The 17,013-nt window shown below is 32.7% G+C and overlaps 4 protein-coding genes across 13 annotated transcripts; 3 read left to right on the forward strand and 1 right to left on the reverse strand.

The window, feature by feature from the left end:
* Positions 1–1,230: 1,230 nt before the first annotated feature.
* Csn6 (COP9 signalosome subunit 6) lies at positions 1,231–3,860 on the reverse strand. 2 transcript variants are annotated; one of them, XM_072908014.1, is made up of 7 exons: positions 3,770–3,860; positions 2,881–3,322; positions 2,361–2,644; positions 2,100–2,265; positions 1,830–2,023; positions 1,607–1,712; positions 1,231–1,521 (listed from the first exon to the last, which is right to left on the reverse strand). In XM_072908014.1, exons 2-7 carry the CDS (start codon positions 3,098–3,100, stop codon positions 1,514–1,516), a joined length of 978 nt encoding a protein of 325 aa, XP_072764115.1. In that variant the 5' UTR covers positions 3,101–3,322; positions 3,770–3,860; the 3' UTR covers positions 1,231–1,513. The 2 variants fall into 2 exon arrangements, with proteins under 2 accessions (XP_072764115.1, XP_072764114.1); XM_072908013.1 differs by lacking the exon at positions 1,231–1,521 and having other exon boundaries at positions 1,546–1,712.
* Positions 3,861–3,964: 104 nt separating this feature from the next.
* LOC140674467 (uncharacterized) lies at positions 3,965–10,577 on the forward strand. 7 transcript variants are annotated; one of them, XM_072908010.1, is made up of 6 exons: positions 3,965–4,253; positions 4,697–5,136; positions 6,657–8,440; positions 8,515–8,685; positions 8,830–8,964; positions 9,209–10,577. In XM_072908010.1, exons 3-6 carry the CDS (start codon positions 6,671–6,673, stop codon positions 9,365–9,367), a joined length of 2,235 nt encoding a protein of 744 aa, XP_072764111.1. In that variant the 5' UTR covers positions 3,965–4,253; positions 4,697–5,136; positions 6,657–6,670; the 3' UTR covers positions 9,368–10,577. The 7 variants fall into 7 exon arrangements, with proteins under 7 accessions (XP_072764111.1, XP_072764107.1, XP_072764113.1 ...); XM_072908006.1 differs by having other exon boundaries at positions 4,697–4,868; XM_072908009.1 differs by lacking the exon at positions 3,965–4,253 and adding an exon at positions 4,312–4,455 and having other exon boundaries at positions 4,697–4,868.
* Positions 5,046–6,663, forward strand: LOC140674720 (phosphatidate cytidylyltransferase, mitochondrial). The gene is made up of 2 exons (XM_072908489.1): positions 5,046–5,998; positions 6,657–6,663. Exons 1-2 carry the CDS (start codon positions 5,046–5,048, stop codon positions 6,661–6,663), a joined length of 960 nt encoding a protein of 319 aa, XP_072764590.1.
* A 1,114-nt stretch (positions 10,578–11,691) lies between the features above and the next one.
* LOC140674898 (E3 ubiquitin-protein ligase RNF13) lies at positions 11,692–16,253 on the forward strand. Of its 3 annotated transcripts, none has more exons than XM_072908829.1 (9): positions 11,692–11,985; positions 12,331–12,972; positions 13,669–14,001; positions 14,090–14,282; positions 14,372–14,583; positions 14,669–14,843; positions 14,986–15,144; positions 15,231–15,458; positions 15,550–16,253. In XM_072908829.1, the coding sequence occupies exons 3-9, from the start codon at positions 13,822–13,824 to the stop codon at positions 15,768–15,770; spliced, it is 1,368 nt and encodes a 455-aa protein (XP_072764930.1). In that variant the 5' UTR covers positions 11,692–11,985; positions 12,331–12,972; positions 13,669–13,821; the 3' UTR covers positions 15,771–16,253. The 3 variants fall into 3 exon arrangements, with proteins under 3 accessions (XP_072764930.1, XP_072764931.1, XP_072764932.1); XM_072908830.1 differs by having other exon boundaries at positions 13,799–14,001; XM_072908831.1 differs by lacking the exon at positions 12,331–12,972 and having other exon boundaries at positions 13,799–14,001.
* The last annotated feature ends 760 nt before the right edge of the window (positions 16,254–17,013 follow it).

The following is a 17,013-nucleotide window of genomic DNA, read 5'->3' on the forward strand; positions in this document are numbered from 1 at the left end:
GGGAGGTAGGTAGGAAGGGGAGGGAGGAAGGGAGGGAGGGGAGAGAGAGAGAGAGAGAGAGAGAGAGAGAGAGAGAGAGAGAGAGAGAGAGAGAGAGAGAGAGAGAGAGAGAGCAATTCCCTTTTTCACTTTCCGTTCAAAATTACTCTCGTCTAGCATATCAAAATGATATCAGGCAAACTCGCACAATTCGTTGTACAAGGCAATATATCAAATAGGGCAAAATATATAATTGCTGCGATATTTTCTAGTCTGTAGAGTATCACATGCTGTCTGATCAGATTGCATTACAAGGATCACTCACTGCATTTCCAAAAAGCAATGAATAATAGGAAGAAAAAAATAGCGTGATATATTAGAAGTTTAGTTGTGTCGTTCATGACACATTGTTATAAGACAGCGTGAGAAATTCTTTACAATTTCACGGTCTAGTCATGTCATGTCCGGAGGTCAATTCTGGTTTTACTTTATACGAGTAATTACTTGGTGGAGTACACAGTTACATGCAATAATTAATGAGGCACAATATACTAAACTATATTTTGTACAATAATATTTTTAAGTCGCGTTCTATTTAAGTCGAAGTATATATATATATATATATATATATATATATATATATATATATATATATATATATATATGTAATATGAGAATAGATTTTTAGAAAGAAACTTTTAGTATTTTATAATAAAATATTAATATAGATCATTTTTTTATAAAGATGAAACATACATATATACATATGTCGCTGCTATGAAATCATAAATTCGATAAAAGTGGGTAATATGGCCTATAAAGAAAAAGATATGCTTTGTAGTAAATATGTAAAACAATTAAAATGAGGTCTTCCATTATTAAAGCGAAACATGTGAAAGTATCTGTCCTAAATTAACATATATACTCTCTATATACTTCTCATTCTGAGCAATGATAGGTTTAAAAAAAAAAAAAAAATATATATATATATATACATAAAAAATGCGCAGAATATATATATATATATATATATATATATATATATGAAGTAATATGTTAATAAATTTATATCACAATATATATAGAATTTTGCATCTATTCGAGATTTCCTATCTATTATATTTTAATGTACATAATTTGCAATATAAGTTTTATTTTTTCTCTTATTTTGTTTCGACTAAACATTAAATTGATGTTAATATAAAATAAAATATCTCTTGGAACGCATCACAGTTTTTATTAATATCACACGTTACTGTTAATCAAAATGTATTAAACATATCAGAATAATATTTAACATTTTTTAATAATATTTACTAAAATAATGCATGTTTTGGATTAATCTCATTATTTTTTTCTATAATTTATTATTACACTTTAATTAAAAAAAAAAAAAAAAAAAAATGCATACTTTACTTGCTTTACTTATTTATGTGCTTGATACACAATATATATATATATGTATAGGTAGAGTAGTATTCAAACTATCCCTCGATTAAATTGGCTGTTTAAACTTTAATCCTGAGTTCGGTACTTACTTATCTAAGGAGTAAAAAAGACCATATATAAAAACAACAGATTCTATTTACACATCAGAAAAAGAGACTTCGTAGACGTCGTCCCACACCTTGTCTGTCATACAGAATGTTGAATTTGTTTACAAATTGATTTATATTATTACAACCTTTAGTTATAATACCGAGGTACGTCATCAAGCCAAAATCGTTACATTGCTGAAAAAAATAGAAACATTGTTAAAAAAATATTATAAAAATGTTAATAAAATGTCTGGTTAATAAATCTATATATTTAAAGCATATAAATATATAAATAAACACACATATACTAACATTATAAAAGTCAGCCTTAAATTTCGGATTATTTAGAACAGGCAATCGATGACTCAAGGAACAAGCTGCTCGAAGAACTTCATGATTTCCTTTCAATTCTCCACTCTCTACAGCTTGCACATATCTTAGAACAAGTTTTACTCTTGCGTGCAACATTTTAATGGCACTGTGTTGAGCTGTCAAGTGTTCCGCCACTGAAATAAGATATTTATACTGTTGATTCTATCAATGTTTGTCAAAATATATAAATTGTCCGCATATTTTACTCACCTACTGAGCATTCTCCTTGTTCATTATTACACATCCTTTGTACATGATCAACTCCAATCCTTTCAGCTTCTTCTGTGGCTAATGTATAAGTTAATGGAACAAATAACATAGTAGCTTCGCCGTTAACTAAATCGATTACCGATTCATACATAGACACAGATAAGTGCTAAAACAATCACCATACTTTTTCAGATCATAACATTCTCTTATATATTTAATAAGAATAGGTTCTTTCATAGAAATATGTTCTAGTAAACTTGCCTCTGTGTTTTTCGGTCTTGGATCCAGTTTTAACAATACAGGGCTTTCGTTTATCTCACAAAGTTGTTTGTGTACTCTAATATCTCTTTCGTTAGGCATATCACCAGTAGTATACCAACCCAAAAAGTCCATTTCACTAAAGACTAATTTAAACTGCTCTTCCTTTGTATTATAATAATCTCTATCGATTATGACATCATCGCCAATGCATGTAAATAGCAATTCAAAAGAATTCATAATTTCTATATTACGACCTTTCTGTTTACCGATCAGAGCACCGTAGACTGAAAATATTTCATCATCAGAAATAATCCTACATCACTAATCCATGTAAAATATTATTAATAAAAAATATTATACATATAAATGTAATATTTTACAAGTTACATATTTTGATTGTATATTAATATGCGTGAAATTCAATTTAGAATTTATATATGTAAAATTTTCAGCGATTAATTAAAATCCAAATTTTTATATCAATATTAAAGTTTTCTTTTATCAAATCAAAATCTCTTACCCAATTGATCACTGCCTTCTTGAGCTCTAAGTCTGGTCCAGTGTTCACTGACGTTCATGATCACCAACGGATGCAAACTGATGGATACGGAACCGATGGTGCCCGAAGACGCCATAACCTTGACGCTCCCGGACACCTTCGGGTTCCTTTCGGAGCTGTCTTCGTCGATCTCCATCGGCGTCTGCTCGTTTGTATTGTCCGTAGGCACATCGACCTCCATGTCACTTGATGTCACTTTTCCAACACCGTTTTTTTTGCTGTTGTATACTTTGCAGACTTTAATAATCTCCGCGGAATAAATAGATTCGGTTAAAAAGGGCCGAATGCGTCGTTGAGAATAAAGACACGAACTCCTTTCTCTCTTAAATCGTTGAAATATCGAGCTGAGTGATCAGCGTGATCCGATACGGACGGCCATCTTTCTATTCTCAACCTCGGCTACCTGTGGAGGGGGAATCAATCGTATCGAGAAAGATCGATATGTTTCGAGATGCAACAATTGTCTCTCACGCGATACAGTCCTGTAACTTTTTCTAAATTACAAATTTATCTATTTTTCTATCTCTACTTTTTCATTTTTCCTTCTTTTTCTCTCCAACGCTTTAGGCTTATATCTAACGTTTATATCTAATTTAATCTGTATTTCATTTCGAGTGTAAAAAAAGTGTAACACAGTGCAATGTGTTGTATGTGTGCGTATGTGTGTTGTGTGTGTATGTGTGTGTGTGTGTGTGTGTGTGTATTCGTATATATATTTTCTCAAACTATTTTCTATCTTCGGAATGAGCTGAAACACTGAATATCAACTTCAGAAAAATTCTTCAGGAAACTGTAGATTTATTAGTGACAAAAAGTCGACAAATATACGAAAAAACTGATACATACATACCTGAAATTTTTTTAACAACAATCTCTCTCGTGAAATAGCGTTACCTCTTGCCAAGTCGTGTTCCCCTAACGTCTGGACTTCAGCCTTTGAATCCGGAACTTACTTCAGTCCGATTATCTCTTCTGATTTATATTTTCCTGAGGAGCGCGAAATTTGAATCGGAATTTTAATGCCGCGTTATGTCTCATGGAAATATATTATTGTTCTAATAACTTTAACAATTTTTTCCAAAGTCATAGTCGGATCCCTGATGATATTTGAAATGTTTCCAAGATAGAAGTCGACAGTATACGATGTGTCAGAAAGTTCCCAACTTTAGATGAACTGACAATGAACTGACAATGACAGACGAACCAAACGCACGCAACCATACTTTGAGTACGAGCGTCCTACATTTTATTTCTCAAGAATTTAATCTGGAATTTATCGTTTGCGAGAAAAAATTGACGAAGCTCTCATCGTCAACGTATCGCGATTATAAGAGGTAAAATATTTTGATTCGATTCTTATTGATCCATGTGTGGTTTTACGTATCGGCAATAAATATAAAATTCCTCGTCGCGTTTCGATCGTATGGAAGTGATTGCGATTATATTCGAAGCCAAGTGTGCAAAAAGATCAACGTGTAAAAGTCCAATCACGATCATACATATGTATTTTTATATCGTGTAAATGTAAATATCGAGGCACGTATATATGCCTTTATACTCTCGTACGCGAGTGCGAGCTGACCCCTGTGTATTTGTGCGTGTATGTATGTTGTCCGCTCTGATTGAAAATTAAAAATCAAAAGCTTCAACCAAAAATTAGCTACGGTATTTTACTCGATACGAAAAAAAACCATCCTATCTCGATACGAAAGACACTATAACCTATCTTCTTCTGAGTGAGTAATTCAAAAAGGAACTTTATAAACTGCGTTTTTAGGTTAAATGGACGATCGCTTCGGGATACGACACAGTAATCCTTAGAGATATCTCAAGCACGTGGACTCCGTTTATGAAAGACGCATGTGAGAGCTCAAAAATTGTCGATCAACGTTCATTTGACATTCCTTGGACTTCATTGACTGCCACGGCATAAATCTTCGAGTTCCATGGTGCGAATTGTAACGTCAACTGTATTCTGTAAACATCTTTCAGCCAAGCCAATTTTTCGATAAGTTGGAGCTAAAATCAAATCTAGCGATGTAAAAGTTACGTGGAATTAAAGATTATCTATACAAGCTGCAAAATTATTATCAAAAAAGCCAAAGGTTTGAAGAATTTCCCCCAAAATGTTGGAGAAAGTCGCTCAGATATCACAATTGAAACATATAATTAGAGAGTTTCCTAGAAATATGAAATTTTGCTTCGCTTATGGATCAGGTGCGTTCAAACAGATTAATAATGACGGCAATAATATGCTGGATCTTGTATTTGTTGTACGTAATGCCAACAAATGGCATGCAGAGAATTTGGCAAATAATCCAAAGCATTATGCTCAACCATTGAGATTCCTCGGCCCTAAAGCAATCGCAAACGTGCAAGAAGAATTAGGTGCTAAAATATTTTATAATACATTAGTCAAAACAAGCCAAGGTCAACTCATTAAATATGGAGTAATTTCTGAGGTTTCATTAGTCGAAGATTTATTAGATTGGAATGATTTATACTTAGCAGGAAGATTACATAAACCAGTTAAAGTAATTGTAGAACCAGATGAAAATTCTCAACTGCGCACCGCTCTGGTACAGAATTTGCATTCAGCTGTACATGCAGCTTTGTTGTTACTACCTCAGTATTTTACAGAGATTGACTTTTTCAAAAAGATCACTAGTTTGTCTTATCAAGGTGACTTTCGAATGATCTTTGGCGAGAACAAAGATAAGATCAGTAATATTGTACTACCACAATTATATGAATTTAAACAATTGTATGAACCAATTTTGAAGCACTTTGATAATTATATAGATATTCCAAAGTCTGATCACATGACTGTTAAATGTCAACAAGATACTAGTCCAGCGACTAAAATCCATCATTTGAATCATTTACCCAGGATACCACAGGTTAAGCTAGTCAGAAAATGGTCTCAAGGTCCAAGATCAAAAGATACAGAGGATTGTTTGCGCGCTATAGCACACGATCCAGAATGCAGCGAGATATTGGAGCAATGTCTGAAAGAGATTGTTTGGAGATCTAGTGTGACGCAAAGCATAAAAGGAATTGTAATGGCTGGATTTGTAAAGTCTGTTAAATATAGTGGTGCCAAAATAATTAAGATGTTACAATCGAGTTCCCACAAGAATATTCTATCCAAGCCTTCTCTTTCTGATCCAAATAAAATTAATGAAATTGTTGAAACTGTTGTAAAGAAAACAGAAACAAAAAAAGATACTGAAAAGCGCATTCAATAATTACTGTCATGTTCTCAAAGAAAGTTTATAATATACATATATATATATATTTATAAATATAATATTATAAATATATAAATAATTATTTATGATATATATTTGTAAATTCTTAACGAAGCTTGTATCACAAATAAAGTGGATAGTTATCATCAACAGTGTAACTTTTTTCTACATAATTAGAATTAATTAAATGTCTTTGATTTGTGGTATACGCTCGTAGAATAGTAAAGTATTTTTTGTTTCTCAAGAAGTTTTGTTTCATAAAGAAAGAAAAAATTAAAACATTTACTATGATATATCTGATATAATAGATATATAAAATATTAATATAAAGATATTTTACACACAACACACAAGTGTATTTATTTTATATATATATATATATATATATATATGTATACATACATATATATTTATATATACATGTATGTGTGTGTGTGTGTGTATGTGTGCATATTGTTAATTTATAATAATTTATTATTATTTCAGCGTATAATTAAATTATGACAACGATGGAATCTGATTCTGAGAGTCAGGACAGTGATGATGGACGACGATTTCGTTTCGAAGCTACGCGCAAGGATTCAGTCGCGCCCGTAGACACGGCAGACAGAACAAATACGTCTAAGAAGAAGTCCAAGCACAAATCGTCCCGTAGTGAGAGCAGCAGACACTATCGAACAGACAGAAAAGAACGGTCGAAACACGAGAGCGGTAGGAATACGGACGAAAAGGATCTCAGATACTCTGTAAAATATTCGAGGCATGAGTCAAAGAGTTCAAGGCAGGAGGATGATAGAAATTCTTACAAAGACTATAGAGAGGGTAGGGATGCGTCTGCTGGATCCACCGCGAACGATAGAGGCTACAGGAATTCCAACGAAGACGTGAGAGAGAAAGTTTCGCGGGATTCTAAACGCCAATCGGATAGAGATCGAAATGTTTATCAAATGCAACGCTCGCGAGAACATTCGTACGAACGGAATCATCACAATGAACGAGCGTCTAGTGACAAGCATAGAAGTCGGTATCACGAAAGGCACAAACATCATTCTCGTGATAGAAGTCGGGATAGAGCTCATCAGTCGAGTAGATCGATAAAGTCTTCGAATGGCGACTATCGGTCTCGAGAAGAACAGGAAAGACATGATACCTTTAAAAAGACATTGGTAAAAGAAAACAGGTCGCAAAATTCGAGAGACGGTCCTAAAAATGTCGAACCGGAGCGTAGTTATAGCGAGGTTTGTTCAAGCGAGAACACTAAAGAGGATTCATCAATAGAGATTCAAGATTGCAAGGACTTGGATCTGTCAGAGTTCGACGTTCTGTCGGAGACTGGTGAGAATATATCCGATGGTCGGGATTCAGGAAGTCGAATGTCATCTCCGTGCCTGCGTAAGACTAAACAGAAAAGGCACGATTCCGAAGATCGATCCGAAAATTGCGCGAAAACAAAACTAGAAAACGACGGCGATGAAGCGAGTGGAGGAAAACGGTGGGAACAATTAAAGGTAAAAAGAAGGAACTACGACTTGGCGTCTAGTTCCACTAATAATAATCCTAGTGCCGTTTCAGATTCCTTACTCGGTTCCTCATCGTCCGCGACGTTCTTGGTAATGAGAGAAATTCTTATGGATCCTATGAGAAAAAAAACTTCTGAACACTATGAAGAGATGAGAATGATCATTGATTCTGACAGTGGCGAATGCTCAAATGTGGAAGAGAAATATTCGCAATGTCATGAGTCTTTAGATGAAACGCAACATTTAGAAAAAAATATGAAAGAAACTGAATCTGTATATGGTCCAGTTTTACCATCAAGATTTGCATCTAACACCGGCATCACCGACGGTGATAAACTTGAAAAGACGTCGAGTAGTCTCAATGAAAATAAAATCGACGACAACAAGCGCGCGAGTTTTATCGGTCCCTGTTTGCCACCTCGATTAAACAATGATGATCGTCAAAACGAAAAGCAAGAAGACGGAGAAGACGTTGCGTTTACGATGGAAGCGGACACCGTTTTTGGACCAGCACTGCCACCACATTTGTTACAACGACAACAAAACGAAAATAATTCGCGAGATAAAGTTATTGGACCTGTGCTACCCGACACTGTGAAATCTCATAAAGAAGCTTCGGCCGAGTCATCCGACGATGACGGTATGATGGGGCCTCTGCCTATCGATCATCCAGCTTTAAGAAATAGCCGAGTACACGAACAGTTAGATTTAAGAGCGCAAAGAATTAGGCATGAAGGATATTTGGCAGAGGTAAAATAAATTACTTAAACATCAAAGATTAACAATTTCATTCGACAAGAACAGAATATATATTTATATTTCAGACTGACCTTGGAAATAAACGCGAGGAATGGATGACCGATTTACCATCGGCGCAAGCTGTTAATCTTGGATTAGGCCCACGCAAATTTAGACTTCGAGAGGGGCCAGATATGTCAGATAGATCATGTTGGACTGACACTCCTGCACAAAAAGCACAGAAACAGAAAGATTTGGTAATATATAAAATAATGTGCTGTTTTATTTTTTATTTATTTTCTAAACTGTAAAGAATGTGTGCATTCTATTTGTGTTACTATTATAAATTTTACTCTTTTTATATATTTTATGTATGTACTGATATTCATTGTATCTTTCAGGAAGCAAAGAGATTCAAAGAATCTGATACGGAGCATGTAAAAAAAGAATTTTACAAGAAAGAAGTGCATGAAAAAAGAAAGCCCGAGAAATCACTATTAGAGATGCATCAAAGCAAAATTGCAAAGAAAAAGAAGGTAATTTGTTTTTCCTAGTCATGTTTTAATTGTGCAATATACTTAATTATTAAATCAATACTTTTTACATACACATTTCAATTAATTCAATATTATTTTCAATAATAAAAACAATATTTTCAAATATTTACATTTCAGGATTAATTAAATCAATTTTATTTTACATACTTTATGCTTTTGTTTCCCTAAATTTGCCACAATGGTACTTTTCAAGATATATATATATGTATATATTATTTTACAGAAAGAAGAAAAAGAGGCAAAACGGACTGGAATATCAATGAGAAGGCCATTTGATAGAGATATTGATTTGCAAGTTAATCGATTTGATCAAGCGCAAAAGAAAACTATTTTGATGAAGGCACAGTTGCTTGATGATAGATTTTCACATGGACAAATCTAATATTTGAATTATCATATGTCAATAGAGATAAAATTATGATAAATGTAAATAATCGTTACTAACGAAATTAGATTCTGTATTAAGTATATTTTCAGAAATTGACAGATGTTGAGTGTTGTTACAAATTGGTGCCTTGAATTAGTAGATTTCTCATTATCTTTATTGACCGGTTTTATGAAAATTTTAGCAGAAAACTATGCACTTTAGCCTTATTATAGCCACTTATTATATTCGTATTTCGTATCGTGATTTTGTATAATTTAGATCCAAGTAGATCAACTTTGCCTAAATTTTATTTCAATTTTAACTTTAATTTAATGAAGTACGCTTATTGTATTTACAATATTTCCGAAATAAATATGTTAGAGAATATATTTTTTAAATTATGCATTAGGTTATTAATTGAACTAATTATTTTAGCTAAAGTTTTTCGAGTCTTGTAATTTTTTTTTCTACGAATTATATTGTATTTGATAATGCAATACGACAAAACAAATTATAATTGGACGATATCTTTTATAAGTAGCATTCATTACATATTCGTATTTTGTATATAGTATTGTTCTTACGATAATTACTTTTGACAAATCATAAGAATAATACGAGAATAACTTATGTAGCAATAACAACGATTATATGACGAATTTTTGCGCGTGTGTAAATAGATCTCTCTCTGTATCTGTTTGTCATATGTATTTTCTATAAGTGAGAGACAGTACAAAATAGTGTGATACTTAGCACTGCTGATATGTAACCTCATAATACATATTATAGTAAATATGAATATGATGTATGTGTGTTTAATTTGCATGCAATACTTTTAAATATATATGCGTGCAAATGAAATACATTACTATTTCACACTTACACTTTTTCAATGGCAATTTTATATTTTCAGAAGCTTGAAACTAATGTGTAAATGTATTTTCTTTATTATGGATAATATTATTAATATTATTAATTGATAAAATAACATATGTTTTAAATATGAACAAAAAACTGAAACACTCTGCATCTAAAAGTGAAACTTTGTTAGCATATTAATCTGTGGATTTGTCATTGCACTTCCATCACAAAAATGATATTATGCGATATATTATCAAGTTTAGCTAGACTTCAATAATTGTTTATCTTTTGCTGAAATTCCATGAATATATGAATTATGTAAAATTATGAATTTCTATACATAAAAATAAATATGTTGATTAAATATGTTGATTAATGTATTGAAACTGTCTTTAGCCTTTACTTATAGTATTTATATTAATAATATAAATAATAAGCTAATAATATAAATAACAGTTGATTTAGCTATAAAATATTTAAATACATAAATAGTTTATATTAGTTTTTATTAATATTATTATATTAGTGATATATATAAAACTTATAAAAACAGTGTTTATTTTATTATATATATATAGACACTATTTTTAAAATTTACAATTAAATATAAATATATATAAAATTTATATACATATATATAATTAGGTATCTCTCGAACTTTCGATATTGCGATTCTCGAAATATCGAAATAGTCGACAGTTTCAAATCGCAAACGCATCAGGGTGAATCGTAGACTCGCGGCTCGCGGCTCGCGGCGTTGCTCCGTATTTTTCGTGATTTGTCTCTATCTAAAGTATTGGATGTTTGTTATAACGTATTAACCGTGTATATTATACATTAATATCGCGATTTTAGTATATCGATAATCCGCATTCGTATACTTGGCCAAAATTCTTTCCTCGGATATTTCGCGCCATCGTTTCGTTGAAATGCAGCTAAAGTGTAGTGCTCAATCAGGTATGTATGTACATATATTTTCAGATATGTATACGTAGAATTATATCAATGTATTATTAACACGTAAATTTATTTATGGATTTTTCCAAGCTTAAACTCATATATTCATATTAATTATAAATCATACTAATATTATTTATATAATATTATTTATATTATCTACATATATTAATGACATATGTCGTTGCTTTCATCATTAAACTGTTAAGAAAAATTATTTTCCTATTTCTCTGATTCCTTTGATTAAAATAATCTTTTACAACAAAAGGTAAGAAAAATAATGAAATAACTTGTAGATGAGGAAAATATAATTTCAAATAATTTCGAAATACTCGTTCTATAGTAGCCTCGGCTACTTCGATATTTCGAAAATCGCACATCAACATGGCTGACAGTTTCAAGTCGCAGTCAATCGTGTCGCGGCGATCGCGGCAGATGGCAGATCACGTGTTTCGCGTTCCGTCTCGGTTTCTTCGATATTTCGTGAATCGCACGTCACATGGCTGACAGTTTCAAATCGCAGATCGTGGAGTCAATCGTGTCGCGGCAGAATCGCATCCGAGTCGTTCCGCGTTTCTCAGATTTTCTTGCAAAAAATTATCGCGACTGTAAAATGTCTTTAGTGAAGTGTCGGTGCACGTCTGTTGTAACCTAACCTGTATTAAACATGCAAACGTGTAAAATTATATATCAATGTTTCAGTGTTCGCCGATCCGCTTCTGCGTGTATGTGTAAAGTGTCCGGAATCCTCTCCTCGGATAGTTCGCGCCATCATTTTCCCATAGAAATGCAACAAAAGTACAATGCACAATCAGGTATGTAAATTGCCAGATATGTGCACATGTCATTGTTTTACAATTACGCATTCTCGTCACTCTTTTGAACCGCTATTAATAATTTTTTCTGATTTAATAAAAGTGTAAAGAAAAATAAATCTTGAATAAACTATTATTTTTCATCTTAATATCTAAAAATAATATTGTCTCTACAATTACATGATACTTTTTAATTTACATCGTCTCTGACAAATAATATTTTTACATTTTATTATTATAATTATTGCATATTATATATTAGCTCTACATATATATTTTTGTTTGTCTAAAAATTTGCCTATAATATTTATTGATAATATTTTGCGACCGTTGGCTTATTTCCAGAGCTACCATGACTATTCATTTGATAGTCACGTAACTTTATTCGGCGTTGCCAGTTTTTAATAAATTCTCTGTTGATCTCTGGAATTTTAATATCAGTCATAAGTCATAATTCAAAGCGCTGCGTGTTAAACACACCCGCCTACGCACGCACACGATTGGCCGCATCCTGCTCTGCGCAGTACTAGGCACTTTCACGCACGTATCAAAGTCGCGACTGACAGTTCGCTTGGTCTGCCAGGTGATTACGATCTTTAGCTGACATTGACCTGGTAAATAAACTTCTGATTGACGCCCGCTCGTCGTCATATTCATATCGTTGCTGTTCGCGTTCGTCATTCGACAACATTAATCGGAAGGAAAATATACATAACCTCAAAACGGACGTAACATTTTCATCGTGAATGTGCGCGTCTCGTCTTTCTTGTCGTCGAGTATTGCATTCGTCGATAAAGAGTGCGAAGACATTTCCTCAGGAGAGACAGATTTTTCAGATTTGAAGAATTTGAGAGATTAAGAAAGAGAGACAAAAAGAAAATTGCCAAAGGTATTATTTTATTGTTGGTTAATGGCCGGTCGAGGAACATACGCGACACGGCAATGACTAATGGTCACGTCTGAACGACAGCCGCGGACAATTTCAAAGTACGTATTACCCATCCTTATTAATGACAAACGGTTTGCTCATAAAATTCTACGCGACTCCGTGTAGTTTGCGTCGTTTGATAACAGTAGTGTATCGTCGCGATATAACGCGTTAATCGTGTTGACCCGCTGCACGAATACATACACGCGCCGCGTTACATTGCTCATCGTATTAATTGATGTAATATAGTACTCGGATAAGGCGTGTTGTCGCGGCATCCCTTGCCCGAGGGGGGCCCGTGTATAAACATTTCCGAGGTCATTTATGGGGGCCATTTCGTAGAAGGAAATAATCAGCAACAGGTGTTACTGCCTTGTCATTTCGTTAACTTTTCAATAATCAAAGTGCTTTTGTCATCTACACTTTGTGAAGATAAATTCTCACAACGGTTTTGTCTCGAGATTTTAAATTGTTGGAAAATGCATTGTGAAATTCTGTGCATTTGACTTCTGTGATAAAGACTTGATCGCTGAAAACTTGTTTGTTTACTTTAACTATATACACTGGGTTATATATCATGAATCATGCATAACGTGCATATCACTATTTATTGTATGATTAACTTGGAGCATGTATCTTGAGTTTAGTACAAAAGAATTTACTTTTATACGATAATTACAAGTTAATAATTTAATTCAAATTTATGTAATAAAATATTGTTCAAGAAATAAGATGGGATATATTTATATTTCTAGAAAGGCCAACTGCACTTTTTACAATGTACTTTTTATCTATTTTGGGTGCATTTGCTATAATAACTCTGACAATTCTATAATGAATTGTTCAAGAGAAGTCTTGTAATAAAATACTAAATTTGATGAAAAGGTGGATCCTTAAACTGATTCAAAATGCGGCGGTGCTGTTTAAACCACCAAGTCCTACTGTGGCTTATCTTTTTGATTCTGTATGCTACATACAGTAGTGCAGACATTTTAGTATTTTCTGCAGTGGCAAGACATCAAATTGAAGAAGAATTTCGTGATATGCCTGCCAAATTTGGAGGTATAATACCATCGGAAGGAATTAAGGTACATCTCTTTAATTTTTTTATTATATAAATCCTATTACATGAATACATATATATATATATATATATTTTTTTTATAATTTTATTAGGGTATGACAGTTTATTCTAATCCTCCCAGTGCGTGTCAAAAGATACAGGGTCCGCCTAATATTACCGATTACAATGGTAATTGGTTTGTTTTAATACGACGTTATAACTGTAGTTTTGAAATAAAAGTTCGAATGGCGCAAGAAGCTGGATACGATGCTGCTATTATACATAATGTAAACAGCAATGAATTAGGTAAATTAGATGGGTACTAAATAATTGTGAAAGTAAAATGTTATCTTATTTTTTTAATGACAAAGTATATTGTAAAAATTTGATTCCAGAACCAATGTCAGCAAAAGATTCTGTAGGAATTTTGATACCGGCTGTGTTTGTTGGTGATGTTACGGGATTAGTTATAAAAGAAAATTATTTATACGACCAGTTATATTTTCTATTGATTAACGATGATCTGCCATTCAATATCAATACACACTTACTCTTGCCATTTGCTATTGTTGTTGGAATATGTTTCCTAATCATTGTTATTTTTATGGTAAGTCACAGATGTGACGTCAAAATCTCATGTATCTCATAATATGTTACTTAGCTTCAATACAAATTATTTATATATTGCACAGATTGTTAGATGCATAAAAGATAGAAGGCGACAACGGAGGCATAGATTACCTAGTTCTAGTTTAAAAAAGATTCCTATACATAAGTATACAAAGGGAGATCCATATGAGACATGTGCTATTTGTTTGGACGATTATGTGGAAGGAGAGAAGTTACGAGTTTTACCATGTGCACATGGTAAATATTTTTCATTAACGAACTATTTGAGTATATAGCATTGAAAAACAAAGATATTTCGTTTCTTCAATCGGAATCCTTCTTAATATCATCTGAAATATTAAAATAATAAATTATTATTCCCATGTTTGCAACTTTTCAGCTTATCATTCAAAATGTATTGACCCATGGTTGACAAAAAATCGAAGAGTTTGTCCTGTCTGCAAAAGAAAGGTTTTTGCGGCTGACGAGCAGGTTGTGACTGATGAGAGTGATTCGGATGCCGATGATACAACGCCTCTCATTCGCGACGGTCATCAAGGTACACGTGAATATTCTTCTCTTAGAATCGAATAATTCAGAATTGTAATTCATCTACATTACGAATAACTCGAAGAGAAATTCTAGGAACACAAGGAGGAACGTTCGTGAGACAGAGAGAGAATCCTTTTAATAGAGCCAGGAGATCACAAGCTAGGCAGGATACTAATAACTCTAGCGATAGTAATTCCGATTCCGATCAGTCATTTGCTACTACCGAGGATGATATTAATAATAGAATAGGTACACTTGGGACTAGTGAACCAATGAATGTACCTTGTGATTTTTTGGTATCAGATAGCCATAGCATAAATGGTGAGGTTATTTGCTGCTTGTACATATATTCTGCGTACATAACTATATGAAATATGCTCACGATCTATTATTAATTTTTTTTGATACATAGGTGAGCGACAAGAGTTAGAACATTCGGATAGCAGCACTAATCCACATACGATAAGTTTGTATGCGGGTGCTGAGGAATTCCCTGCACCTATTGTTGAAATTGCATCATCACAACGCGGGGTCGTGGCAGATCTTGCAACGTCAAATTCTGATTGTTATATCGAAGTTCCAGATAATACGATGGCCAGTAGTTCGCAAAACAGAAACGATGTCATTACATAATGGCCTGACGTAACTATGTGACTATCATTATACGTTACGAATCGTTTGTGGAAAAGATTTTTTTTCTTTTCCTTTATGGGAAAAATATTGGTACAATATGGTGCCCGGCGTTAAAGTAGAAGATGTAGAATAATAAGGACGCATAATCCGAAAGTAGATAGGTAAATAGGTATTTTTAACATAGGCGAACTCTGTCATACTTCTCTCAAATAATGATATTATGACTTTACTTTATGCCAAATATTTTTTTGCACTAATGCGTCTAGTATTTATCTGGTAAATTACATAATTACGTTATTTCTTTTGTGACGAACATCACACGCAGTGACGTATCATGGATCAATAACTCTATATTTTATAATTGCGAATCTTTTACAAAGGAAATATTTTATATTTTAGATTGAATTTATGCGAAACATATAAAACCTAATGTGTATATATTGAACAATTTATTTAAATTTAAGAGATATTATTTTTGCTTTATTTTGCTTTATTTCTTTTGCTCCTTAATCGAAATTGTTTTCAATAAATATGGTAAGACTGTGCTGATCTGTATGTGTGCGTGCGGGCATGCGTGTGTGTCTTTGCGAGCGTGTGTGCAAACTAATTCACTATTTAATAACATATTATTTTGTATAATAATTTAGCAACTCTTTATATATGGCCTACTTGATTTTTGCGCTCCCTGAGGTTAAATTTATTCGAAAATTTCGTATTTTTCTTGTCATTTGGTCACCAAATCATAAGTATGATTTATTATATATTTATAGATAAATGATTACGTAAATGGTAAGTAACGAACGTGCTGGTGATACTATAAAGTGAACATAGCTCCGTTTTTGACATCGGATCTTGTATTGTATATAAATATTATCTGTTAATATATACATATATAACAGTCAAAGACCAAAAATACAGAAATTTCTTTCACACAATGCAGGACATAGAATACTGTGAACAATAAAATAAATTTCGAATTTAGGTATTAACTTGATCAAGTTGAATCTTTAACGTTAAGTTTTATGAAAAATTTATTGTTATTTAACATATATGCTAATTAACTATATGTGAACTAACTATACTGTTTTATATAAAAAAGATAGAATAGTACTTATATAAAATGGGCTGTATATACGATACTATGTGTCAATAATTACATGTAAATTTCGCTACTGTCAAATAACATCTCTTTATTCGATTTGTTATCGACGTAAACATAGAAACAAAAATTGCTACGCGATTC

This window comes from Anoplolepis gracilipes, chromosome 16 (assembly GCF_047496725.1).
Source record: "Anoplolepis gracilipes chromosome 16, ASM4749672v1, whole genome shotgun sequence".
Taxonomy (NCBI): Eukaryota; Metazoa; Arthropoda; class Insecta; order Hymenoptera; family Formicidae; genus Anoplolepis; species Anoplolepis gracilipes.

Coding starts and splice junctions, on each gene's coding strand:
- Csn6 (XM_072908013.1), bottom strand. CDS start 3,100: ATGGAGGTCGATGTGCCTACGGACAATACAAACGAGCAGACGCCGATG. Junction 2,645..2,880: donor AGAAGGCAGTGATCAATTGG/GTAAGAGATTTT, acceptor AAATATTTTCAG/TCTACGGTGCTCTGATCGGT. Junction 2,024..2,099: donor ACAAGGAGAATGCTCAGTAG/GTGAGTAAAATA, acceptor ATCTTATTTCAG/TGGCGGAACACTTGACAGCT.
- LOC140674720 (XM_072908489.1), top strand. CDS start 5,046: ATGTTGGAGAAAGTCGCTCAGATATCACAATTGAAACATATAATTAGA.
- LOC140674898 (XM_072908829.1), top strand. CDS start 13,822: ATGCGGCGGTGCTGTTTAAACCACCAAGTCCTACTGTGGCTTATCTTT. Junction 14,584..14,668: donor TAATCATTGTTATTTTTATG/GTAAGTCACAGA, acceptor TATATTGCACAG/ATTGTTAGATGCATAAAAGA. Junction 15,145..15,230: donor CATTCGCGACGGTCATCAAG/GTACACGTGAAT, acceptor GAGAAATTCTAG/GAACACAAGGAGGAACGTTC.
- LOC140674467 (XM_072908010.1), top strand. CDS start 6,671: ATGACAACGATGGAATCTGATTCTGAGAGTCAGGACAGTGATGATGGA. Junction 8,686..8,829: donor CACAGAAACAGAAAGATTTG/GTAATATATAAA, acceptor TGTATCTTTCAG/GAAGCAAAGAGATTCAAAGA. Junction 8,965..9,208: donor AAATTGCAAAGAAAAAGAAG/GTAATTTGTTTT, acceptor ATTATTTTACAG/AAAGAAGAAAAAGAGGCAAA.